The 22,968-nt window shown below is 40.7% G+C and overlaps 2 protein-coding genes across 2 annotated transcripts; both read right to left on the reverse strand.

Moving 5' to 3' along the window:
* Positions 1–1,001: 1,001 nt before the first annotated feature.
* Positions 1,002–15,280, reverse strand: phldb2a (pleckstrin homology-like domain, family B, member 2a). Its single transcript, XM_085363716.1, has 17 exons — positions 15,219–15,280; positions 12,679–12,753; positions 10,886–11,835; positions 10,420–10,752; positions 6,639–6,773; positions 5,876–6,013; positions 5,508–5,654; positions 4,612–4,722; positions 4,443–4,532; positions 4,216–4,353; positions 3,431–3,530; positions 2,294–2,489; positions 2,101–2,191; positions 1,868–2,014; positions 1,528–1,747; positions 1,304–1,389; positions 1,002–1,142 (listed from the first exon to the last, which is right to left on the reverse strand). The coding sequence occupies exons 2-17, from the start codon at positions 12,731–12,733 to the stop codon at positions 1,002–1,004; spliced, it is 3,078 nt and encodes a 1,025-aa protein (XP_085219842.1). The 5' UTR covers positions 12,734–12,753; positions 15,219–15,280.
* LOC146624127 (CD276 antigen-like) lies at positions 14,204–22,537 on the reverse strand. Its single transcript, XM_085364879.1, has 6 exons — positions 22,465–22,537; positions 21,354–21,674; positions 19,772–20,047; positions 19,351–19,677; positions 18,402–18,712; positions 14,204–14,305 (listed from the first exon to the last, which is right to left on the reverse strand). Exons 1-6 carry the CDS (start codon positions 22,535–22,537, stop codon positions 14,204–14,206), a joined length of 1,410 nt encoding a protein of 469 aa, XP_085221005.1.
* Positions 22,538–22,968: the final 431 nt, after the last annotated feature.

Genomic DNA, 22,968 nt, shown 5'->3' on the forward strand with positions numbered 1-22,968 from the left:
TCGTTTTGCTTTCTAGATGACAACCTCTGTCATTTGTTTTAGCACGATAAACTAGGCTTTACAAGTAAACAGATTAGATTGAACATGTAGATTATTAAAGCTTTCAATAATTACTCATATATACTAAGTGACTTTGGCCAGAGCAGATTACGTCATTCCAGTCTGAGGGCTCGCTGAGGACCTCTGCTGGTGAAAATGCAGATATGAAAGGTGTGAGGAACGTGGGTGATGCAGCACATACAGCATCACTGCTGCACGACATGGCTTCATTCACGTCAGGCCTGCAGCCACAGCTACAGACAGAGGAATCTAACTGCACTGTGGTCATTTTCTGCCTCTAGGAGTCAAATATTTGCCTAAAACTGCTAATAACTTAAAACAATAAAGTCACAAAGTGCGTACGATAATCCTTCACAAATTTAATTTGCATGTGTGAAGAAAAATGGTTTGTTCGTTTAAATGGAAGTGACCCACACGTAAGCATAAGTGAACTTACGCTGGCAGCAGCATTCAAAGTGACTGGCTTTAAAATGCAGTATGCTAATAATTGAATATTAGTGACGATATCGAAGTAATACATCAGAGTCGACATTCAGAGGAAAAAAATTTCAGTCTGACTAAAGGCGAGTGCAACCAGACTGCAGGTGGAAGAAAGCAAGAGGTGGCCACAGTTTACAGGAAGCTGTTGGACAGCCATACATCTGTAGTGAAGCAGCATTAGGGTGTACCGCAGTTTAGAAGGGTAGCTGATTAAACAGGAAGAGCGTACTGCGGAAAGAAAAACTGGAAAATGCAACAGCTACAGTTTTAAGTGCTGAAAGAAGTAAACAGCTTGATTATGAAACTATCATGCCACTTCTTTTGATCTACTTATACAAGATTACATTACAAAGTTTGTATTTGAGCAGAAGTTATGCTCAAGCTCATTTGTAGACAACTTCAAGTGTAAACTGAAGCTTATATTTTTTTAGGTAACCTAGCAAACAATAATTGTAGCTCTGTTAGACCATGAAGTGCATGTGTCCTTCAGCACCGGTTACAATAACATCCATCCAGATACGCATGGCTTCAGGGGACGGAGCCACCATGTAGTACACCCGATCGTGGGTCTTCACACTGAAGGTCAGCGAGGGGTTGGGGCTCTTGTGTGTGTAAGTGAATGTCATTTTTGAGAAAAAAGTCAAATAATACAGAGTAAAGGAGAGGGGGAGGAGAAAAAAAGGACAAACAGGTGTCAATACTATACAATGCCACGTGGTAAAATGCCACGGATACACAAACACACGCATGTAAACGGACTCACTTTGTGTGCATTCTTTAAATGGTCATAGTACACCTCCTCTATGGCTTGGAAGTAAATGACGCCTTTCATCTTGGTCTCGTGTTTGTCTGCAGCCGGGAGTATAAACAGAACTGCTGTGTCAAAGTATCCTAGCGTAGCTCAAAGTTAGCAGCCATTGCTGCAGCAACTTTGTCGCACCAAAAAAGCTGCACATCAAAGTAGAGACGTAAAAGAAAGATACTCACCTGCATAGTAAGTGAGTGTCCTGCGATTGTGGTCAAAGACAAACCAGCGCTTCTTCCACGTCTTGATCTTTCCTCCCATTTTGACGAGGAACCCGCGACAGGTTTTGTCAGTGATGGCCAGATGGAAGCAGGCGTCTGGGTTGTGTCCGGCTGCTTCAATGTGGCCGTGAAGATCAAAGTCGTCTTTTCTTACTGGGTGGTATCTTGTCAACAGTCGGGACTGCGATAAAATTAGATGAAAGTAGACATTTTACTCGTCTTTATCTGAAATGTAGTTACACAAAGCTAATGTGAACTACAGATTGGATTTCAACATCTTCTCGTGAGTTTTTATGAATACCTGTGATCTCTGCTTCTCTCTGAGCTTCACCTCTCTCTCCACAAGCTTCTGTCTCCTGCTTGTTTCCTCTTGCAGCCGTTTCTCCAGTTCCTCTCTTCTTCTCCTTTCCTCCTCCAGAGCCTGCCTGCGTATCTCCATCTCCCGCTCCTGCACATGTAAGTAAATTACATTTATAATAAAATGCACACATCCGACATGCAAGGTTACAATTTAGGTTAGATTTGGCTCAGTACTCGATGCTCGAGGAGTCTCAGCTTCTCGGCCTGGGCCTCGCGGAGCAAACGCTCCATCTCTTCAATCTTTGCCATATTGGAGGTACTGGCACTGATAATAAATGGAAAATACAAGCTGTCAGTAACAAATAGACTATCAAAGAAAGAAGAAACTTCCTTTGATGTGTAGCTCATCGTGTTTCCTGTCTCTAACCTTGAGATGTTGTCTGGGGAGCAGGCAGAGAAGCTGGTTTCCAGGCTGTCAGAGCTGTCCACGCTGATGGTGTCTGACGTCTGGCTGTTGTCCGGGTAAGAGAAAGAGTCCAGGAAGACGTTGGGCTCAGAGACCAACCTGTTGCAAAAATCACTCTGTCTTTGCCTGTCTTCATTTACATGTGCGTGGCTGTTGCCTGCTGACAGAAGAAAATATTAAAATAACAAACTGAAAATACCATCAGGACACATGTTTGTTAACAGACAAAATCACATCCAAAGAGCTGCAATGCATTAACTACATGGCCAAACAGGATTAGGTCTTATAAAAACAGAGTAATCAGAGTAAAAATAGGCAATTGCACAGGTTACCTGGTGGTAACCTAACAAATGTGGTCTGACTCAGACTGCCTGTAATCATTCTCAGACAGTTTGGCAAAGGCTTGCAAATAATTGCTGTCTAATTTGTAAATGCAGACAGATTGCCAGCACGTTGCAATCAATCTAAGTCAGTCTGTGCTGATGAGTGCAGCTTGTCTGTGACGTATCGTTGCAGTATTGCACTTGGCTCAACTCGTTGTATTCTGGTTATATTCCTATATAAAAGCAAGCTTGCTGAGCTCCTGAGTCCTTTTATAGTTAACCTGTCCCCATCACTACTTGTAGATGAATTTCTTTTTCAAATCTATGAGGTTCTGGCAGAATGTAGGTAGTAAGTGTAACATATTTACAATTTTTGATGTGCCATAACTGCCAACTCGACCCCATTCAAAGGCAAACTGAGAGCAGACAGACTGCATCTTATGATTATTTTATCACTGTCTTGATGCAAAAAATTGCAAAAATGCTGTAATTTCGGTTTTTTCATTAAAGAGATTTGCATTTGTTTCTTGATTTGAAACAAGCAAAGCTAAAAATCCCAATTTTCTTTCTTGTATAATGTAGCGTTTCTGTTCTGTGTTTTTTTTTAACATCAGTTTTAGACTAAATGTATCTTGCTTTGTGCAGTGACACAGATTTTCAAAGGACCACAGCATTTCCTGACCTCACAGTCATACAGCCCCAGGAGCAGAGCCGATCTACTACTACAACTACTACCAAGAGGTTGACACAGATGAGACGGGACAGTGTGACTCACTCTTGGGCAAGCGGCGAAGGTTCACCTCCCGAGGGGAGAAGCAGAAGCCTTGTGGGATGACACTGCCACAGCTTGAGCTTTGGGACAAAGGAAGGTGAGGCTGAGAGGGGAAACAAGAGCACACGTGCTGTTTAGGACTGCATTGTATAGCTGTATATCTCAGATTTCTGTAAAGTTATTTATTTCATATTCTGTATAGTTTTTCATATTTTTATTTCCTGTTCATATCCTGTACATAGCTTGTACTCACTACAGCCTGTACATACCTATAGTTATAGAATATTTACAACATACTTCATACCGTGTACATTATAACATACCATAATAGACCCATTTCTGTAATATACTTACATATCTATATTATTGCTAATATATATTGTAATATATCTATATCACTAAAGCACTTCTGGATGGATGCAAACTGCATTTCGTTGCCCTGTACCTGTGCATGTGCAATGACAATAAAGTTGAATTCTATTCTATTCATTCTTCAACATTTACAGAAATGCAAACTTCATGAGCTGGATGGATGTTGCAACCCAGACTGAAACTGAGAATTCCTGTTTGGGTGGATCATTCTCAAGGGATAAACAAATAACTAGGGCAAAGCATCTGCAGGCCAGAATCTCCATGAGCACAATCATTTTGAAAGTACCACTGCAAATGTTTTAAAAAGTCGACACGCTAAGTGCTCTTTAACATAGCAGACTGAGGGAGCAAGCATTAACTTCCAGTTTGAGCCAACCTTTTCCGTCTGCTCAGATTTTCTGAAAAAACCTAAAGACCTTTGGAGGAAGCGTGCGTCCGAGGGATCTGCCATAAGTGGTGAGCAGCTGCTGGCTCCTTTTATGAGGTTGACTGTCATTTGGATGTGATGAATTTTCCTTGCTGCTTCTCCGTCTTTCCTTCAGAGTGTGCAAGTGCTGCACAGAAATCAGAGCAATGAAAAGGAAAAATAGGATTTTTAATATTAAAAACCTAAAGCTGCACTGTTTGTGCCACTGACTCCTACCTCTTTGAAGGCCACAGGATTGTTAGCGAAGGTCTGCCCCTCAGACAGCTCTGCATACTTTCCTTCCAAAGACACCAATTTCTCTCTCTCCTGCAGACATGAGGCACTCTTTAAGTAAATAAAACCGAAGGCTGTGTTTACAATTGTAACATTCAGAGAATTTTCAAACCTTCTGAAGCATGACGAGCAAATTGTTCTTCTCTCTCTGGAAATTCTCCCGTTCCTGCTGAGCCTGTAAAGTAATCTGAGATGACTGTTTCTTGAGCGTCATGAGTCTTTCCTGTGAGAAATAAGGAGCGCAGCATTAGTACACATTACATATGTCAGCGTTCACAAAGCGCGAGGCAGAACAACGCGGTAAAAATAAAAAGCAATGCAGAGATATTGAGAAAGTAAGGCAGAAAATTCTAATAAAGGCAGTTCAGTTTCTGGGATATACTACACCCTCTTTATAAGCAAATATCTTTACCCAGTTCCTGTGCCCTTTCTGGGTTTTGATACTCAATAAAAAAAAGTGTTCAGTTGGCCTTAAGCATTGCATGCTTACCATTGATGGTTTCCTGCAATTAGTTCATGCTTTGTGCTGCAAATCTCATAATTTTGAAGCTTTATTTTCATGCAAAACCTGCAGTAAGATTAATGACAACAGACCACAGTGTAGTAAATTCAACAAAAATACAGAAAAAAAAGCAAATTTACAATCATCACTAAAAAACATGTTTGCTTTTTACCTTCCATTGTGTAAAAATGCACTTTTTAAAGTCACTATTCATTATGTGTATATAATATCTGTAACAGAGTCCCTCTAGAAAAATTATATAAAATGTTTTTTTTAAAGAAGCCGTGCTATTTGATAGTGTCCATATTCCTGTGTAGGCCAGACTTAAAAATTGCACACCCTAAAGATCTGAGTTAAGTTTAACATCTTGTTAGGATTAATTCTGCCACAGTGCTCCAGTTATTAAAGTTACTGAAGAAAAATACAGGTTAGGGTGTTACGATGTCGGGTGAGTTATACATGCACCACATGCAGCATGCACACTTCTATAACTTCACATGTTGTACCTTGCGGGTGACAGTAAGGCGCTGACAGTCTGCGATCTCTCGCAGCAGCTCTTGGCCCTGATTCTCTTTTTCCTCGTCCTGCTTAATTTCTCTCTCCAGCTTCTGAAACTCCAAGTCCTCCAAACTTTTTGACTGCTCCTCAGTCTCCTGAGGAGCAACCAGGAAACATAAAAATTCAAACCATGTGAAAGAGTAAAACTTTGGGTAAACTGCCTTAACAGAAATCTATGAATATACAAAGTATAGTTGTTGTTTTTTAGCTCAGTATACTGAAATCCTAATTAGTGGAATACTAGAAAAATACTTCTCAGATTTCATAACAAACCTAACCCTAGGAAATAATTCACTGCATTTCTTGTCATTTTTACCTGTGACTTCTCAGTGTGGTTCATTTTCTCAACATTGTGAATTTTTCCCTTGAGCTGCTCCAGAAGCTCCTTATCCCTCTGCAGCTGGGCCATCTCCGACTCTTGTTCTCCTTCCAGCAGAGCACACTCCACCTCCATCTGCAAGAAGTAGCAACGCAAGGGTGACAATATCCCTTTGGACTCATTTTTGGACTAGTGCACCGAATAGGACATTCGCAGGATTTCAGCATGATGCTCGCTTCATCAGTTTTTAATCTGTGGAGCCTGAGTTAACTTACAACTTTATTATTTCTAATCAGCAATGATTACTCTTCCATTGATACTTTCCAATGAGCTTTTCTTAATAACACCTAGTTTTAAATGTAGAAAAGCCCACAGCAGGGTGTTTTCCATCTCTATCTGTGACCCTGACCATCCAGCAGTTATAAAGTCACCAGTTTTTAATTCTCACTGAGTCTCACAAACACCTAACACTTTTATTTAAGATTCATTTACCTGCTTGTATAGAATTAAAACATGTGTCCTCCCAACTAAAAGTACCCTGCAGTCGACCTCCATGGATATATCCCGTATTGTCATGCTGCTCCATCAACACTCCAGCAATTAAATAGAGTATTATATGTGTATAGAGCAATCAAAAGGAGTATTATATGTGCACATGTCTTCGTCTGAAAGGTTCTTTCATCTCCAGAAAAGCGGATTAGCTAAATATTTTAAAATGAAGAACAAACTATTCGTGTTTGTGCTGCACTGTGCCGTCTACCTCTCGAAGAGACTCCTCCATCTGGTTGTCCAGGTCTTTGATCTTCTGCTCGAGCTCTTCTATGTTATTCAAAACTTGGATTCTTTCTTCCTCTATGTGCGTTACTTCCTGTTTCAGCTGCACGCTCTCCAAAGCCTGTAACGACATCAGGAACGCAGATAAATGCTCGGCTCTCCAGGAGGCTGCGCATTGTGTAAGTACAAATATACAAACAAAGGTCCCCGATCAAATGGAAAAAGAGACTTTATGCAATTACACAAAAAACAACAGCTCTCTTTTTGCTGTGTAAATTATGCTGATATACTTTGCCTCCGTGCAGAATCAGGTTTTATTGAATTAGACGACAGCAGCTGCTGTTTTAACTCATCCAAGCTGGATCAGTGACAGCAGGGATTCTTTTCCGCTGGCCGTAATGGAAATCTCTATCAGTGCACTTCACCACCACTCATGCTAAAGCACTCCCACATACTGCACCATCGACCACCACCCTGCAAACACTCATTCACAGTCATATGTAGGTGTATTCGAGACATCCTGTAATATCAGTAATATCAGGTATTCTTCCCTTAAGGACCTATGTTGATTTTTTTCTCTGGACAGATGCTCATGTGAACAACAGCTCTAGTTTTCCAGATGGGTTGTGAGTGCTCTCTTTTCACTGCACACAAAGCTCTGAGGAATGCAGGAGATGGCAGAGAGGGTATTTGGAGTCTGTAAACCTCTGTCACGACTGACACATAGCAGAAAATAATAGCATCAACTTGGAAACCTAATTTTATAACCGTGTGTTTACATGACAGCTGGATCTGCTACATTACCTGGGTTAATTATAATTAAATTTTTTTGGAACATCTTCCATCCATTTATCCTCAGCAGAAAGTTCAAAACATCTGGAAAAACGCATGGCTCTGCCACACATATACACTAGCATTCTTCCAATCACACAACTGCACAGAGCTGCGCACACACACTCACACACACACATATGCGCATGCTAATGCTCTGTGGGATAAAGTCATTTCCTGTCTCTCCCCCCCAACAATTTGAATGACTGAAACAAAACTAGAACTTCTTCATTAAAACCAGACACAACCCTAGGTTGTTGCTGCTCGAGAGTGGAAAAGAAACTGGCCTAGTGGTCTGGCTGGGAGCCTAAACTCCAGTATTTGATATATTTGATTTCTTTTATATTTGTACCTTAAACATGTTCATCTGGTTATTAGTTTGCAACACATTTATAAAATAGTAGTGAGAGAAAACATCAAAGCTGTGAGAAGATTGTGCGTAACTGTGATTTCTCTGTTTATGTCTGAACAACCCACATAAACATAAACTGAAACTATCAGCACACACTTACAGTAGTTATAATAGAATGCCTAATAGTTGTTATAATTATCCTTCCTTAAAGTTTGGGGGACTGCACACATCATTTTTTAAAGCTCTGACACAATTTTGTCATGCAGTACTGTGCATGTTGGTCTTGATCCACTTACCTATTTCTATATACGTTGCTAGTAAAATGGGAAATAGGTGCAGAAATGTCTGCAAACATATGGCATATAGAAATATAGTACAGACATAAGGCAAAAACAGAGGAAAAGTTCTCCACGCTTCTTGAAGGACATTCAAAGCTCAGAGTTCAGTGTTCAAAGTTGAGAAACCCTGGAGAACTATTCAAAACAGCTCGAGACAACTTTAAATATTACAAGCGAGTCTGGCTCTGTGGAAGCAAAACATAAAGAAATGGGTGGCAGCTCAAAACTTTGACCCACCCCTCATTTCTTTACGTACTCTTTCAACAGAGTTCAAATACAAATATTTGGTCTCTCTAGAAAACTTTAAAACAAGGTTTTAACTGAAGTTTGGAGGAAATGTGGGATGGGAAAACTTGGATTGAAAAAAAAAGCACTCTGATATATAAACGGACAAAGATAAACAAGCAATCAGGAGTCAGATTAACTGCATTCCACAGAAGTGTGTGTTCGCTCCTCAGTCACTGTGAAAGTCATCTAGGAAGTAACCAGGGTAAAGATAAATAGCTTTAGGATCCTTGTCCAAATGTATCACTCATTATTACATCAACAACCTGCAAGAACTTGTTAGTTTATTCTGTTAGTATAAAGTAATACAATTTTTCTCTTTTCACCAAGTGACAAATTTTTAAAGCAAGTGATCAATTTTGATAACAGGTAAATATAGTGAATGGTAAATGGACTGGTTCTTATATAGCGCTTTTCTACTCTTCAGCACTCAAAGCACTTTACACAACTTGTGCATTCATCCAAGCACATTGTTCTAAGTAACATTCACACTCCGATGGATGCATCGGAGAGCAATTTGGGGTTAATATCTTGCCCAAGGATATTTGGCATGCAGACTAGGGGTAAGCCAGGAATCGAACTACCAACCTTCCGGTCAGTAGATGACCTGCTCTACCGCCTGAGCTACAGCCACCCAGTGTGCTTTAAAATTAAGCCGAAGGGAGATGAGGGAGGGAGAGCTCTCTCACCTTTCATTGTGTGGTTACAGTTACTGAGAAGATGAGCTTTTAAGTTCAAATGTACCAGGGGCATGAACGAGTCTTCCAACTGGTTAAAAAGGCCTTTTGCCAACCAACAGTGCTACTTTAGGTTCTGAAGCTATTTCTAATAAACCTTCAGTAAGCTATAGGCTTAGCAACAAAGTTAGCAAAGAAGTAGCGTTAGCAAGTAACAGATAAACATGTAGTTCAATATAAATATTCACATATTTAGGAGATGAGATGCCAAAAAAGATGCACTTTTAAACTTAAAAATTCAAGAGACCAGAAAAATACCCTAAATTTAGCTCCCTCTATGCTTGATAGATAACTGTTTGCTAACTTGTTAGCTAAAAGCCTTAACTCCAAAGGCTAGTTGTGGAGTAACACCAGGAAGCACGCTTAAAAGTAATGGAGATTCAAAGAAAAAAACTTACCAAATTTACCAAATTACAGCAGTAAATTTGCAAGAAACATCTCCCTGACATTCAAGTCCTAGATTTATGAGAAAAATAAATTACCTTACTGCCAAGGTGGGAAATTAATTTTCCCAAACTGGGATTGCTGTGGGGGGCTACATCAATAAACTTATAAAGAGATCAAATTAATACTTAGCAGAACTGAGTCCAGCTTATTGGTGCGGCAGCCACAAGACTCTCAGTTTCTCATGAGGCCCGATGGGAAAATACAAGTTCCCAGCCCTGCTTCACAACCTCATTAATATTTACCACTGGGAAACAGTGAAATCTGCTTACACTTAGTGTGTAAGTGTAGCAGAAGTAGACAAAAGCTATAACTACACTTGAATCAATATAGTTTTTCAGAATATTCATGCAGCGTCTCATTAAAGTGTGGATATGATGCTGACTGCAAATTAGACTTTGGATGTTCATCCACTGTAGGCAATGTGACATTAACTTTATATCATTGTGGGGTAACCCCCACAGTTTGTATGACTCCATACAACCAAAAAACAAAGGAAGTCTTTTCTTATTTATGTAAATTTCTCCTTAGAAAATTCCAGTAGTTTTTCTCTCAGACTCTTCCGACCTCCTGACTACTAGAAGGACAAAACTGTACCACTGAACTCCATCATACATGTTACAAACTACAAGATACTTCAAGAATAATAATGAAAACTGCACAACAACAAGTAGATTTATTCTTTCTGAATACTTCAGTTGATACCATCATTTTCTAGATTATATTATTTCTTTTTCCTAAACTTGTGCTTATAAAAGAGAACGGGTTCTTTGGACTTACTTTGGCTCTGTGATGCATAGAAGGCGAGGGTGCACTGCTGTTGAGACTGATAGCAGGTGAGTGGGATCTGGCCTCTCTATAGCCGCTCTGCTGACGCTGGCTGGCCTGCTGCTCCTCAGAGAGTTGGAAGTCTCTGGCTTTGGCTCCAAAGCAGCTCTCTTGAGCTGTGCTGCTCGGAGAATCGGAGAACACTGAGTCATCGTCCGACACCTGCAGCTTCTCCAGCTCCTTATTGATCTTCTGCAGGTCAGAAACAGCTGATCCCGCTGGCTCTCTCGCTACCTGTCCCAACTCAGTGCACAGGTTTAAGATGGTCTCTAGACGCTGGCATTCCTGCAGATAATTGATTGATATTTGGTTAAAATTATTCTAGGAAAATATTGAACTGATTACATTTTCAGACAGGTGTATGAATAAATTGTTAAAGTGAAATAAAAGTGCACAAATTTGGGTAAAAAGAACTCACTAATCTCTGCACTTTCTGCTCCCTGAGTCGCTCATCTCTCTGATGCTGGTGGTAGTCTTTGAGCTCCTCTTTGCCATTCAGAGAGGTGATGCTGCCCACCCGTTGTCCCGGACTCAAACCACTCTTCCCAAAGGACAACCTCCTCTCTCCGATGCCCAGATCTAACCCCGTCCCATCAATCTCTACTCCCATAGAGCTCAGAGAGGCCAGGCTAGCCCTCCTGGGTGTGCTGGGCATGCTGGCTGGTACTGTCACATCTGGAGGCTGCTCCAGAGAGGAGAGACTGCGCCGGTTTCCTGCAGAGACCACTCGGTGGGAACCTACTGAGTGGCGTAACGGCAGTGACAGCGCAGGTGGATCTGCTGCATTGTGAAGCCGTGGCAGAGAACGGCTGTGCATACCCAGGCTGTTGAGGGAGCCCGTGGAGTACTTCCTCTGACGGGAGTCTCCTGAAGCTTTGCCCTGTGAGTAGAGCCTGCGGGTCATTCTGGGGCTGGATGGCATACTGGCTGCTCCGCTTTTGACCCTGGGAGAACGTGGTATGGACTCCCCATAAGGGGAGACCATAGAGCTTCCATTTGAGAGAAGCAAGCTGTCTTGGGATTGGTGGCGAGCCTGGGAGTGACGGAGCAAGCCATTAGAGCTTAGCTGGCGATCACCTTGGCGAGGTGACGGCGGCACGCTGTTGCTGGTCATGTAAGAGATGTTTCTAGCGGCAGAAGGGGGACGATCTGTGTTACTGAGGATCGACAGCGGCCTGGTGGGCTGGGTTCCTACAGATGTACTCAAGTACTTGCGGCTGCACTCTGCTGCCCTCAGACTAGCCTCCAGAGCGCTCTTCCTGCGCTGCAGCGTCTCCATGAGTTCCTGTAGCTCGGCTTTCGAGCGGGAGCCCCTCAGCATCGTGCCAGCCACTGAGCCGCCACTGCTGTGCTCAATCTTCACACAGTCTGCAAAAAAGTGAAAATTGAGAGACCATGAAAGCCAGTCTATTTTTGGCCTACATAAGGCAGTCAAGTTAGTTTAAGTACTTCAATACAATAAACAGCAGCTCAGCTTAAAAGAAGGGCTATCACATATGTGCTGAGTAAGTGGGGGGTAGAGAAACCAGCAAAGAATGTACTCTCATACAGTTCTGAGCCCAATACAAACACTGGCTCAATCAGTGGTTAAGTTTCTTCTAAAAATGGAAGAATGCTGGTGGACCAAGACCAGCCAGAATACATCATAGTCTCGGCAGCAAGAGGACACCCAAAATATCTGTGCCAGGGGGGTGGTTCTTGAGTCATGGGTGACCGGACGTTGAATATACAAAATATTAGGGAGTTTGTTTGAGATGAAAGAATGTTCATAACTCCTGCAAAATGAAATAAATAGTGAAGTGCACTGCTTCTCGTGTGAGCTCTCCCTGCATGAATAGCTGCAGTATGACTGCGCTCTTTACACTCAAATAAAATTCTCAGCATTTTTTCCAGTAGATCAGTGTCTAAATTATAGTCCAGACGTCTGCTCCACAATGCACATTTACTCAGATATCATTTTAAGTGAAACCCAGAAGCTTTGAGGATGGACTGGAAAGACACGGAGCTGCTCCAGGAAAGCTAACCAAATACTCATAGTCCACTTTATTGTGATTCAGCCGACTCTGTTCTCTCCGTAAAGGTGGAAACATATTCCATTCAAATGGCATGTAATAAATATTAAATGTAATTGTATGATGTCATTTCCTGTTAGTGTCGCTTCTGAATAATGTAATTGTAGTAATCAGTAATATGATACAGTTGTTGTTTTACCTGAGCTGTAGCCCAGTGTGGCGACAGCACTCCTTTGGGGAAGCATGCTCTTCATCACATTGATTTAGCTTTGTCCTGTGCATGAAAGGAGAGGCAATCAATATACATCAATGAAAAACCTAAAAAAATAAAAAACAGGAATTTACTATAAACCAGATTCTTCCTTGTGTTAGATACTTTGCATATTTTTCTATGGCTTTTACTGCTGTTTATTTATCTAAATTGTTTTTGAGTAAGTTTCCAGTTTTGGAGATGTTGGCTATAGAAATGTCTTTTGGTGTTCACATAAGAAATCAGGACCCAGCTACTCAAAAAGCTCAAGAAACTTTACTGTAAACAATATCATGTAAACAATATCAGATTGTTACTATCAGGCTTAAATGAGAGCGAGGTGTCCATCATCCATCGGTCAGTCCTCCTAGAAAATTGGTCAAACTTTAATGATGATTTATTTGTCCTGATATGAGGGTTTGGGTAACCAGTGACAACAAAACTTACCACTTTCTTTATGGACTTCTTAAATTACTTAACCTGTGACTTTCCACCGAGCATGAACCGGATGAGCTACTAAATCATGGAGACTTTCTTTTTTTTTTCTTTCTGCCACCCACATCTATCCATTAAAAGGAAAGCTTGGCTGAATGGCTAATGTGCAACACGACACCTTATCACTCTCAACGTGCTTTCTTCTGCTGAGTAATATGGACGGTGGCTGTATTTTGGTAAAAGAGAAAATAGTTCCTGCTTGCAAAATGTGTGTGAATTTTTTATTTATTTAATTTTTTCCCCCCCTTGGCCTGATAGCAACTGATAACTCCAAAATTAACCAGCTAAAGCAATAACTGAGCTCCACAGGTTGAAATTATTTACATTTTTTAAGGTTGGAGGGACTGTATCTTTAATATTTCACGTAAAAAATACAAATTCCACAGAATAAGTCACCACTCTGCTAACTTATCCTTCAAAATGCCAGAAAATAAGGACGTATAAAAACTTTCCTAAAGACTTGAGTATTAAAACAGGTCTAGAGGAAAGTTTTTATGTCTGGCCCTCTGTCACCAATAAAAACCAAATCTGAAAAGCAGTGCCCTGCGTCTTAATCAGTGTTTCAGCCACAGACTCATGACCAGTCATTCACACACAGTTTGAAGTCCAGACTCACTTCATGCTGAATGCACAAAATCAAAAAAAAAAAAAAAAAGAAGAAGTAAAAAATTTGATGGATTATAGGTTTTGACATGTCTTTGAAAAAACATTTAATTGGCTAATTAATGAGTAGATTGGATAATTATATAAACATAATCACACAGCCCTCAATCTCATGCTTTTCCAGTGGGGTGGAGTGGGGGATAAAGATGTGCGCTCTCCTCTGAGGAAAAGAAAAAGGAAGGCAAAAATAAAATATGTTAAATAAAAGAAAGAAATCCATCTTCAAATCCCCTCGCTCCAGGTCATAACTCACAAAGATCACAGAAAAGTAAGGATGTTATTGGTTCTGGTGATACTATCGAGGGATTTTAAAGAGTCAGACGTTTCCTGTATCCACACGCACAGACACAGAGTGAGACAGAGATGGCTGATCCAAGATTTTCTGCTCCTGCTGTCTGGAGGAAGAGGGAGAGGGAGCCTACAGGAAACAGGGTATCCTTTTACACAGTGACACAATCAATCAGTATGAGTTCATTCTCCAGACCTAAAAGAAAAACTGTCTCGTGTCAAGAGCATGAGTTTTTACTGCATTACTCGGGCTGCAGGCCAGCAGGGAGGTGCAGATCATAAACACACAAGGAGATGTAAACAGTTTGAGGAATGACCACTGATAAGCTGGCTTTCATCTAATGTGTGGCAACAAGGAAAGGAATACTTTCACACTGCTTTTTAAGGCCCTAACGTGCTGAAATTGCCGTCGCCTTATGCCTCAGTCATTTTTATTCCCATGCAAGGGAAAAAAGTGAAGGGAAATCCCATGCAGTTAACAATTAGTTTAATTTTCATCTAATTAGAGGGTCTACAAAGAGCCAGAATATAACGTAGAATACGTGTTTTAACATATAGGAAATCTTCAAAGTTTTCTGACCAGCAAACCAAAACATTAACTTTGAGGTTAAGGTAATATAAAAAGAAGATTTGATTGTATTTTTTATTTTTTGCTATGATAAAAAAAAAATCATTAAAATGTCCTGATTTCACAGCGCACTGTACCTACAGGGATTGTGGTGAGTAGTCTGGAAACTTGCTGATAACCACTGCTGTTTTTGTCATCTACTTTCTTTGAATAGCGGCAGCATTTTCTGGCAACGTTAAGTTAATAAAGATAAACTTTTTTTTAGCCTACAAGAGTTATTTTTCTTTACACGTTTATTTATTCCAAGCATGTAAAAGCACAGACGCAGACAGATGTACAACAAACAGAAACAACGCGCAACCTTAAGTCTGACACAGCCGCCTGACTTTCCAGGAGCATCACTCTTTGTACCGACCAGCCAGTTTGGCATCTGCTGAAGCGAAATTTGAAGGAAAAGAAAAGAAAAGCGACTGACCTTTGCTTTCTGTCCCCGTTACATACTTATAGGATCTTTTAGTGATGAAGCTGAAGTCCACTCAATCCCTCTCTCTCTCTCTAAAACAGCACACTAAAGTCTTTCCATGACAAAGGACCAGGCTGGAGACCCTCTCCCCTCCCACCCTCAACTCTCCGCTGAGATCCTCCTCCACAGGAGAGAGGGAGAGGTGGGGGGGGGGGGGGGGGGGGGGGGGGGGGGGAGTGTGTGTTTACTTTCGAGCATCAGACGCGGTTGCTGCCCCTCTCTGGTTAGATAGAGAATTGCTGATGAGCAAGGAGGGATGACAGAAGTGACTCTAGCTGTTTCTGACCTCTGACCTCACAGTGATTATTAATATCATGTTTTCATTATTCCATCGTGGACTCTGAGTGAATTACTGCAAGGCTGCGTTTGTCACGTGGTGGTGCTGATTCTCCACTTTCAAAGTAAAACTAATTAAATGTCCTGCCAGTGGTCTCTGGCCTTCTGCTTACAGAAAATTAGACATTAGGTTTTCAGACAGAGGAGGTTTTTCATAGTGTGCGTTTTCCAAAAAAGAAAAGAGTTACAAAGAAAAAAAATGTTGACTCCTAGATTGTTGTTTCAGCAGTATGTGGAGGCGGGAGGAGGCCCCATTGCTATGCTTGAAACGGGGCCAACCTCACTCCCCCTCCCCAACTAACTGTGCAGGCAAAGGGTGAAAAACCCATTCTGCAACACAGAGCATACCTACTGATTTAATTGCTGTTTGTATAATCTCATTCCTGGTGGTGGGAAACACTTCCATACATTTTATCTTGGTATTCAATGAGAAAATGTGGGCTACAGAGTGAAGCAGCAGTTTCAGGGACCCGAATGAATGAAATGGTCGTTGTTTTTTTTCCAAAAGAAATCCCCTAAAACTCACTGAAAACCATCCCGAACCATCATGCATAAAAACTCCGGTTACATCATAGGGAGGGGGTTGTGAGTGTAGCGCAGCCGGGACGAGATGATTACTTCCAGATACTGTGGCGGGGTCTTTGTCTTAAAAGTGCACACGCACACTCGCAAGTCTGTCTGCCTCTTTCTCTCTCCCTCTCTCGTGCATTCTTTAACGTTTCAGGAAAGTGCAATGACACATGTAAATCTTTAAAGGGGCCTCATTAAAAAAAAAAAAAAAAAAACAACTTTCAAGTTTATTACTAGCAAAGAAATGTTATTGTCATAGAGCAGTGGAATGACAAGGCACTTCCTGTCCAAAAGAAAGGTATGATTTAAAGTAACCATACAAAGATTTCCATCAGGCTCTGTGTGTATACGTGTGTGTGCGTAAGCATTTTTTCTTTTTTACTATAGACTGAACTCATGCATGAAGGCATTCTGTGGAGTCTAAGCTGTGGAAAAAGTAGGGAAGAAGTTGGTGTCAGATTGTGGGAGTGGGTGTATGATCATCTCTGGTAATTTTTGGGAGGTCTGAGTCATAACGTGAAAAAGTCTCACATGTTTCGGCGAATAAGAAGCAGCGATTTGATTCACTTAAGCTTGGTTTCTTAGGAAATATCAATCAGCCCTATTGATCTTTTATTTTGTTCCAATTTCACAAATATATAAAGAAACCAACAACAAATGTTTATAGAAAAGTTCATTCTAGTTGCCTATTCTCTACAAACCCCATATCTTGGATATCTAATGCTGTAGTAAATAAATAAATCTGTCATTTGGCCTGCTGGCAAACCCCCAGCCTGCCATCTCAACCATCACACACTTTGACATGCTAAAACTGCACAATGTAGATTTACTCAGAGGAGTTTGTGTAACCGCTAATGAAAAAATGAAACCCTCCCACAACCACTCTGTGGAGTGACCCGAGTAAAGTTAATCTGAGCAGCAGGATGTGGGCCCTAAAGTGACCCACATCACAGCTGTTTGGGTTGCTTATCTAGATGGAAAACGTCCATTTAATTCGAAAATTGGTTTAAGGTCCGATTGAAACCGCAAAACAAGACGCTCGTCTTTGTTGTGCCACCAAGCTTATAATTAAGTGGCTGTGGTGTAATGAAGGCGGGTTGTCCAGACGTCTTTAGGCAGTGTGACATTTGTACAATGCAAACAATTAAATCATGTCCATGTTTATATTGCAATACGACCATAACACAAATCAAGCTCAAGTCCACTGTCTGCACAGACACAGAATTCTGTTGGTCTCGTAAATAACCAGTATATTTAATACTTGTATACAACCCTGAGTCCCAACTTCAGGATGATTTTCAAAACTCACAAAACTGTATTTGAGTCCCAATCAAACATAGAAAACATTAAATGTTTAAACTTAGGAAATGCACCATTTTAAGAAACAATGTTATTTTGAAAAGCATCCACTCTTCTTTTATCAACAGCCTTGGGTCTTCTATGTTGTATTTTAGTCAATGCTAAATGTTTCCAGCTGGTGAAAGATTATGACTGCTTGTATGCCAGTTCAGCACCAGAAATCATCTGGACGGGAGCATATTTTCTAAAACCTGTACATACCTTTCGGCATTGATGATGGCTTTCCAGCAGCTGCCAGTTTCACAGGCATTAATCTGCCTCCATAGGTCACAGATGCAGGAACTGAATACTGATCGCAAGACAGATTGTCTCTCGTCTTAGCCCAGAGAACACTGCGTCCATGTTTGCAAGTGAATTTAAATTTTCGTTTTCAGCTGACCACCGACCAGCTCTCCACCTTAGTCTATTTTAGTTGAGCTTTGACCGAGTTCACATATTTGCATGCTAGAGCTTTTTCCTGCATTTGTGGATGGCATGGTAAACTGTGTTTACACAGCATCCCAACTTTTTTGGACATGGAGCTTGTATGTTTTGGTGATGATATGTAGAATAAATCAAAAGCCAGACAAAGGTGAGCCCAGTATAGGCACTTTGTTTTATTTTAAAGCCAAAGGGGAAAAAAGCACAAACTCAAAGTTCAATCATAGTTTAGACAGCATGAGTCAGGTACTATATGAAGATGATAATATGACCAGACACATGCTGAATTTTACCAGTTTGATCTGGATCACCTTTCTGTGTGTGTGTGTGTGTGTGTGTGCGTGTGCGTGTGTGTGTGTGTTGCTCCACCACTTGATGCTCATTGATTTCCAAACACTAACATGGATCACAGTTGGTAAATGCACTTGATTTTTATGGTATAGAAAGTACAGGCTTAGTATTTTCAAATCCATCCCTCTGCAGGTTACTGGGTTGTAGCCCATCACTCCCGTCCAAAGGTGTTTCTTCTTCATCTTCTTCTTCTTTAGTGTCTGGCAGTGAAGTCACACTAGAGTCTTCATCTACATTTGGCACACTCCTTAAAAGTTCATCCTGCGCATCCGATTGCGCTGGTTCTCTGTTACGATCAGCGCCATCGTGTCGGATTATGCATGAAGCAGCAGTGTTCAGACCTTTGTGATGTGCAGCTTCAACAGGGTCTGTTCCATTACACCTATGTGAGTCTGTTCTGCTCTCCATTGCTGTATCAGGAACGGGAAATAATGCATCAGACACGCTTGACCGCTACCAATTTCTAATGTTAGTTGATAAGCTATATCAAACCTTTTTTGTGTTGTTTTGTGTAATATTGTGTAGAATTTAACCAACAGACATAAAGATCAGAGATCAGCGATCAAAGAGCAGTTTTTGAATACTTTTCTTTTCTCCCTGGAAGTCGTAATTCTACCACCATCTTTTCTCTTTATCTTCATTTGTTCGTTTTGTATCACTCTCATACTGTCAGTGGAATCATTCACATAAAAACTGAGATGAAAATCCAGTGAAGTTTTACTTGTAAACAGCTTTTACCGATAAAAAGCATTTAGCTTTTTTTCCCTAATGTAAACAAACAACCATGAGAAATAAAAATAATTAACAGGCTTAACAGAATTATGGCAGTGTTGCACATACAAATTTTAATAATTGCATAACTCACGTACCTTTTTGCCTTACACACTGAGGGAGAGCTACAATAACAGTGATCAGGACAAAAGCTGCAGAAGCCACTGTGCACCACCAGGACCTCTGCACACTGTGTTCATCCAAACCTGCAATGCACATTTCTTTTAGAGAACAATTTTTTTTCTTTAATTGAGAAATAATATAAAAGAAAACTCACTTATTGATGCTACAGTGATGTTTACTCTGGTCTGAATGATGTGTCTGCTCTGCAGGCCTGAGAAGCTGCAGGTGTAAGTCCCAGAGTGTTCTTCACTTTGTGGTTTGAAAAGCACAAGAGATCCATCCCCAAGAAGAAGTAGGTCCTGGTCCAGCTCTGCTTCGCCTTCCCACAGGTTAAAGCTGTGTCTGGTTCTGTGGTCATATCTCAAGATAACTATGGGGTCGTTGGATGAGTCAAAGGTCCAGGTGAGGGAAAAATTCTGGAGACTGTGAGGAGCGATGCATGGGATGGACAGAGCGTAACCCTCTTCCTGTGTTATATCCTCTGAAAAATAGTTTGCACACATTTTTTTTTAGCACATTTAAGTCATAAATAATCCTGTTCATGAAATCTGTATTAGTATGGAACCAAACTGCACCTTGGTTTTTCCGAGAGGCAGTCCAAATCTGGGTTTTGTCAGCTGATATGACTGAGCAAAAGTAAGTGTAATTGGAGACATTACCCAGAATCCTTAGCATGCTTTCCACAGTGAACAGACCCTTGTGGTCTGTGGTTTTGGTTGTGGAATTTTCGAGAGCTTCTTGTGCAGAAGGGGGATCTGTGGCCCACGCTACCTGAGGAATGGGGTAGATATTCTGAGAGGAGCAAGTGACCATCTCGTCGGTTATCTCCACGATCACAGACTGGATCAGTGCTGGAAGGAAAGCAGAAAAGATAAAAGTGTGGCTTTAATGGCAGCCTGATTCAGTTTGTGCAACTAGAAAGTTCCATTTTACAGTTCAGTATTGTCAACAGTAAAATTAGTGTTTTTCATGTTCACACTTAGTAATGTGCACTTTCTCCGCACCAGTGCTGGCATTTAGGAGAGATTCTCTTTCAAGCAAATCTTGAAAGTGGTGCTTTTCTGCTGCATTTCAATTCTGTGGTTCACTATTTCTCCTGTGGGCAGTCTATACTTGGTATACTTTGTATAAAGTCAATTTTATGTACAGCCTATGGAGCAGCTAGAATATGCTGTATTTAATGAACATGTTGGTACTCAAGAGATATAATAGCACACAAATTTTACATTATATTTTTGGCATCAGGGTGCTGTGAGGATTTGCTAGAAATGCTGTTAAAATGCAACAATCTTACAAATCTACTCATTGGGTGGAGACTGTTTTTCTTATCCTCATGCCAGAAAAATTCAATATTTCAGTGACAAAAAAAGACAATATGTCACTTCAGAGCACAGGTTTTTGAGCACAGGGTCTACCAGACGGTAAGCCAGTATCTCGATCTCTGAATCCTCCAGTTTGCATGCAGAAATATCCTTGTGCAAGATACTGAACCCCAGCTACCCTGGATGCATCCATCAAAATGTGTGTGAATGTTAGAAAAAGCACTTAGGCATAGATAAAAGTGCTGTGTGTGTGCGTGTGTGTGTGTGATTGGCTGAATTAGTCTTGAGTGCTCAGCTTACTAGAAAGGTGCAACACTGAGAATAGATGTGTTAAAAAATAACAACACATAATGAGTTAAATAAGATCGCATGTGCTGCATATGCTTGAAATTTGGTAACTAATTCTTATGTATTTTTATACAGGTTAAAATTAAAACGTAAAAACATTCATACAATATGTGTATTGTGTAAAAACACCTTTTCTAACTATTTTCTGAAATGATTAGTGAAATGATCACTATGACAACAGCTGAAGCGCAAGATATCAGCTTCTAACAGTTTAGGTGTTTGCTTTCTGAATGCTTTTCCATTAGGACATGTAAAAGCCAGTCTGCTGGACTGTAGTGGAAAAAAGTAGAACAAATGTTCCACCTTGTTGTCAGGAGCCTGAGGGCAATTCATGAATGGATGCACTCATTGCCACTTTACTGCTCAAAGCTTTATTAGTAAAAAAAAAAAAAAAAAAAGCCACACACACAAAAAAATCATAAACAGTTGGGTTAAATGTCTGATATTCTGTATTATAAATGTTACAAATGCATCATACTGGACTGACCTTTCACCTCCAGGTTGACAAACAACTCCTGGTTGCCCTTTCGTGTGCTCGTGTAGCATTTGTATCTGCCTTTGTCTTGAACTTTGACCCTTCTGAGGAGCAGAGAGGCATTGCCGTGAGGGATGTGGGAGTTGAACAAGGCTGTCCTTCCACTGAAGTGCTTGTTCTGGAGTCCAAACTGGTCCTTGTTGTAGTAGTAACTGTGGACAGGGATTTGCTGCTTGTACCAGTGGATGACCACTGTGCCTGTGGGTCTGAAGCTACAGGGCAGGATGCAGTCATCGTGGAAGATGCAAGTGACATTGGCATCTGGTAGTAAGACTGTAAAAAAGCAAAGTTATTGTCACGAATGAATCAGCAATTAACACTAAACTTTATTTATAAATAATGGCCCACTGGATTAAACTTAGTTTTCTGTTCTTGATTCTCACTGATCTCCCCACCACATTTGTATTGCTTTGTTTGGATGAATCATTTGATGATGGACGTTAAAAAATGATTGTATGTCACAATTAGAAATCCTTCACTTTTACACCCATTGACTGATGCGATTCTATTTTTCACAACATGAATCTGGGTTAATAAAATCCAATTTTCTATCAGAACAACTGAAACGATTTCTAACCTTATCTCTTTTATTACTGATAACATGTAAGCTGTGTGTTTGACTGGAATCAAGATTTTTTTGCTAACATTTTCACATCCCCTCTGCCTAATGAGTAACCCTGAGATGTGTGCAGCTGTCACAGTAACACTTTCAGGGTATCAGGGACGCACACAGCTGTGTTTACAGCTGCTGTGGAAACTTAAAGGCAAAAATGATGCTATCTGCAAAAGCTGCCCATTGTTCAAAGCACTGTTGCTGCACAAACACAACACCAGTGACACATGACGTAGTGGTATAATTTTAACAAGTCGGCCGCTACAGTGCATTGCTTATTTCCTTCACACTGATTGCCAACACACTGCAGAGTCACCTTTAAATTACATTAACCTCACGTTAAATTCACACACTGCTCTTCCTGTGGCTTTGACTTTCTTATTTTTCAATTATTAGAATAAATTACACATAAGCATATGTTGTATAAAGAGACGTCAAATATCACAGTACCTTTTGAGTTTGTCGATGGCAGCTTATCCAAAAACATGATCAGCATAAACACAAGTCCACTCGTGTCCGCCATGTCAGATGACCTGCGTCAGGATGGTGAACCTGTAACACTATTTGACTTGCGTGCGCATGAAAGCACATTGGTGTGCGGTGAGCTGTTTCTGTGTGACTCCACTTTACATCCTTCCTGACCTGACACAAATGAAACTCTGATTAGTTAACCGTGCAGGTAAAAGTTTAACCAGCCTCCCCGTGAATGCTCCACAACACAACACCTTAATCTGAACACCTCACATCAAACAGCTCTCTCTCTTTCCATCCTAACAAATAACTCCATGTAGTCTAAACACACACACACACACAAATACATATATCAACATGATTTTATGTAAGGATGTGTAGGTATAAAGGTAAAAAGGAAGGGGAAACATGTTTTGTGTGTGATGGAGTGTGAATAAATTGAGACAACACTTTTTTAACCTTAAAGCATGGCTGTCTTTTTCT

The sequence above is a fragment of the Diplotaxodon limnothrissa genome, linkage group LG10 (genome assembly GCF_057381915.1).
Source record: "Diplotaxodon limnothrissa isolate DT_005_m linkage group LG10, D_limnothrissa_male_GT1.1, whole genome shotgun sequence".
Classification (NCBI taxonomy): Eukaryota; Metazoa; Chordata; class Actinopteri; order Cichliformes; family Cichlidae; genus Diplotaxodon; species Diplotaxodon limnothrissa.

Bases quoted from the DNA above. Each gene is read 5' to 3' on its own strand.
- phldb2a (XM_085363716.1), bottom strand. From the start codon at position 12,733: ATGAAGAGCATGCTTCCCCAAAGGAGTGCTGTCGCCACACTGGGCTAC. The intron at 2,015-2,100 runs GTACTGAGCCAA...TTACATGTGCAG, and splicing joins TGAGACTCCTCGAGCATCGA to GAGCGGGAGATGGAGATACG. The intron at 1,390-1,527 runs GTGAGTATCTTT...TCCCGGCTGCAG, and splicing joins GACACTCACTTACTATGCAG to ACAAACACGAGACCAAGATG.
- LOC146624127 (XM_085364879.1), bottom strand. From the start codon at position 22,537: ATGGCGGACACGAGTGGACTTGTGTTTATGCTGATCATGTTTTTGGAT. The intron at 21,675-22,464 runs GTACTGTGATAT...GCTTTTTTACAG, and splicing joins GCCATCGACAAACTCAAAAG to TCTTACTACCAGATGCCAAT. The intron at 19,678-19,771 runs GTGCAGTTTGGT...ACTATTTTTCAG, and splicing joins TGCCTCTCGGAAAAACCAAG to AGGATATAACACAGGAAGAG.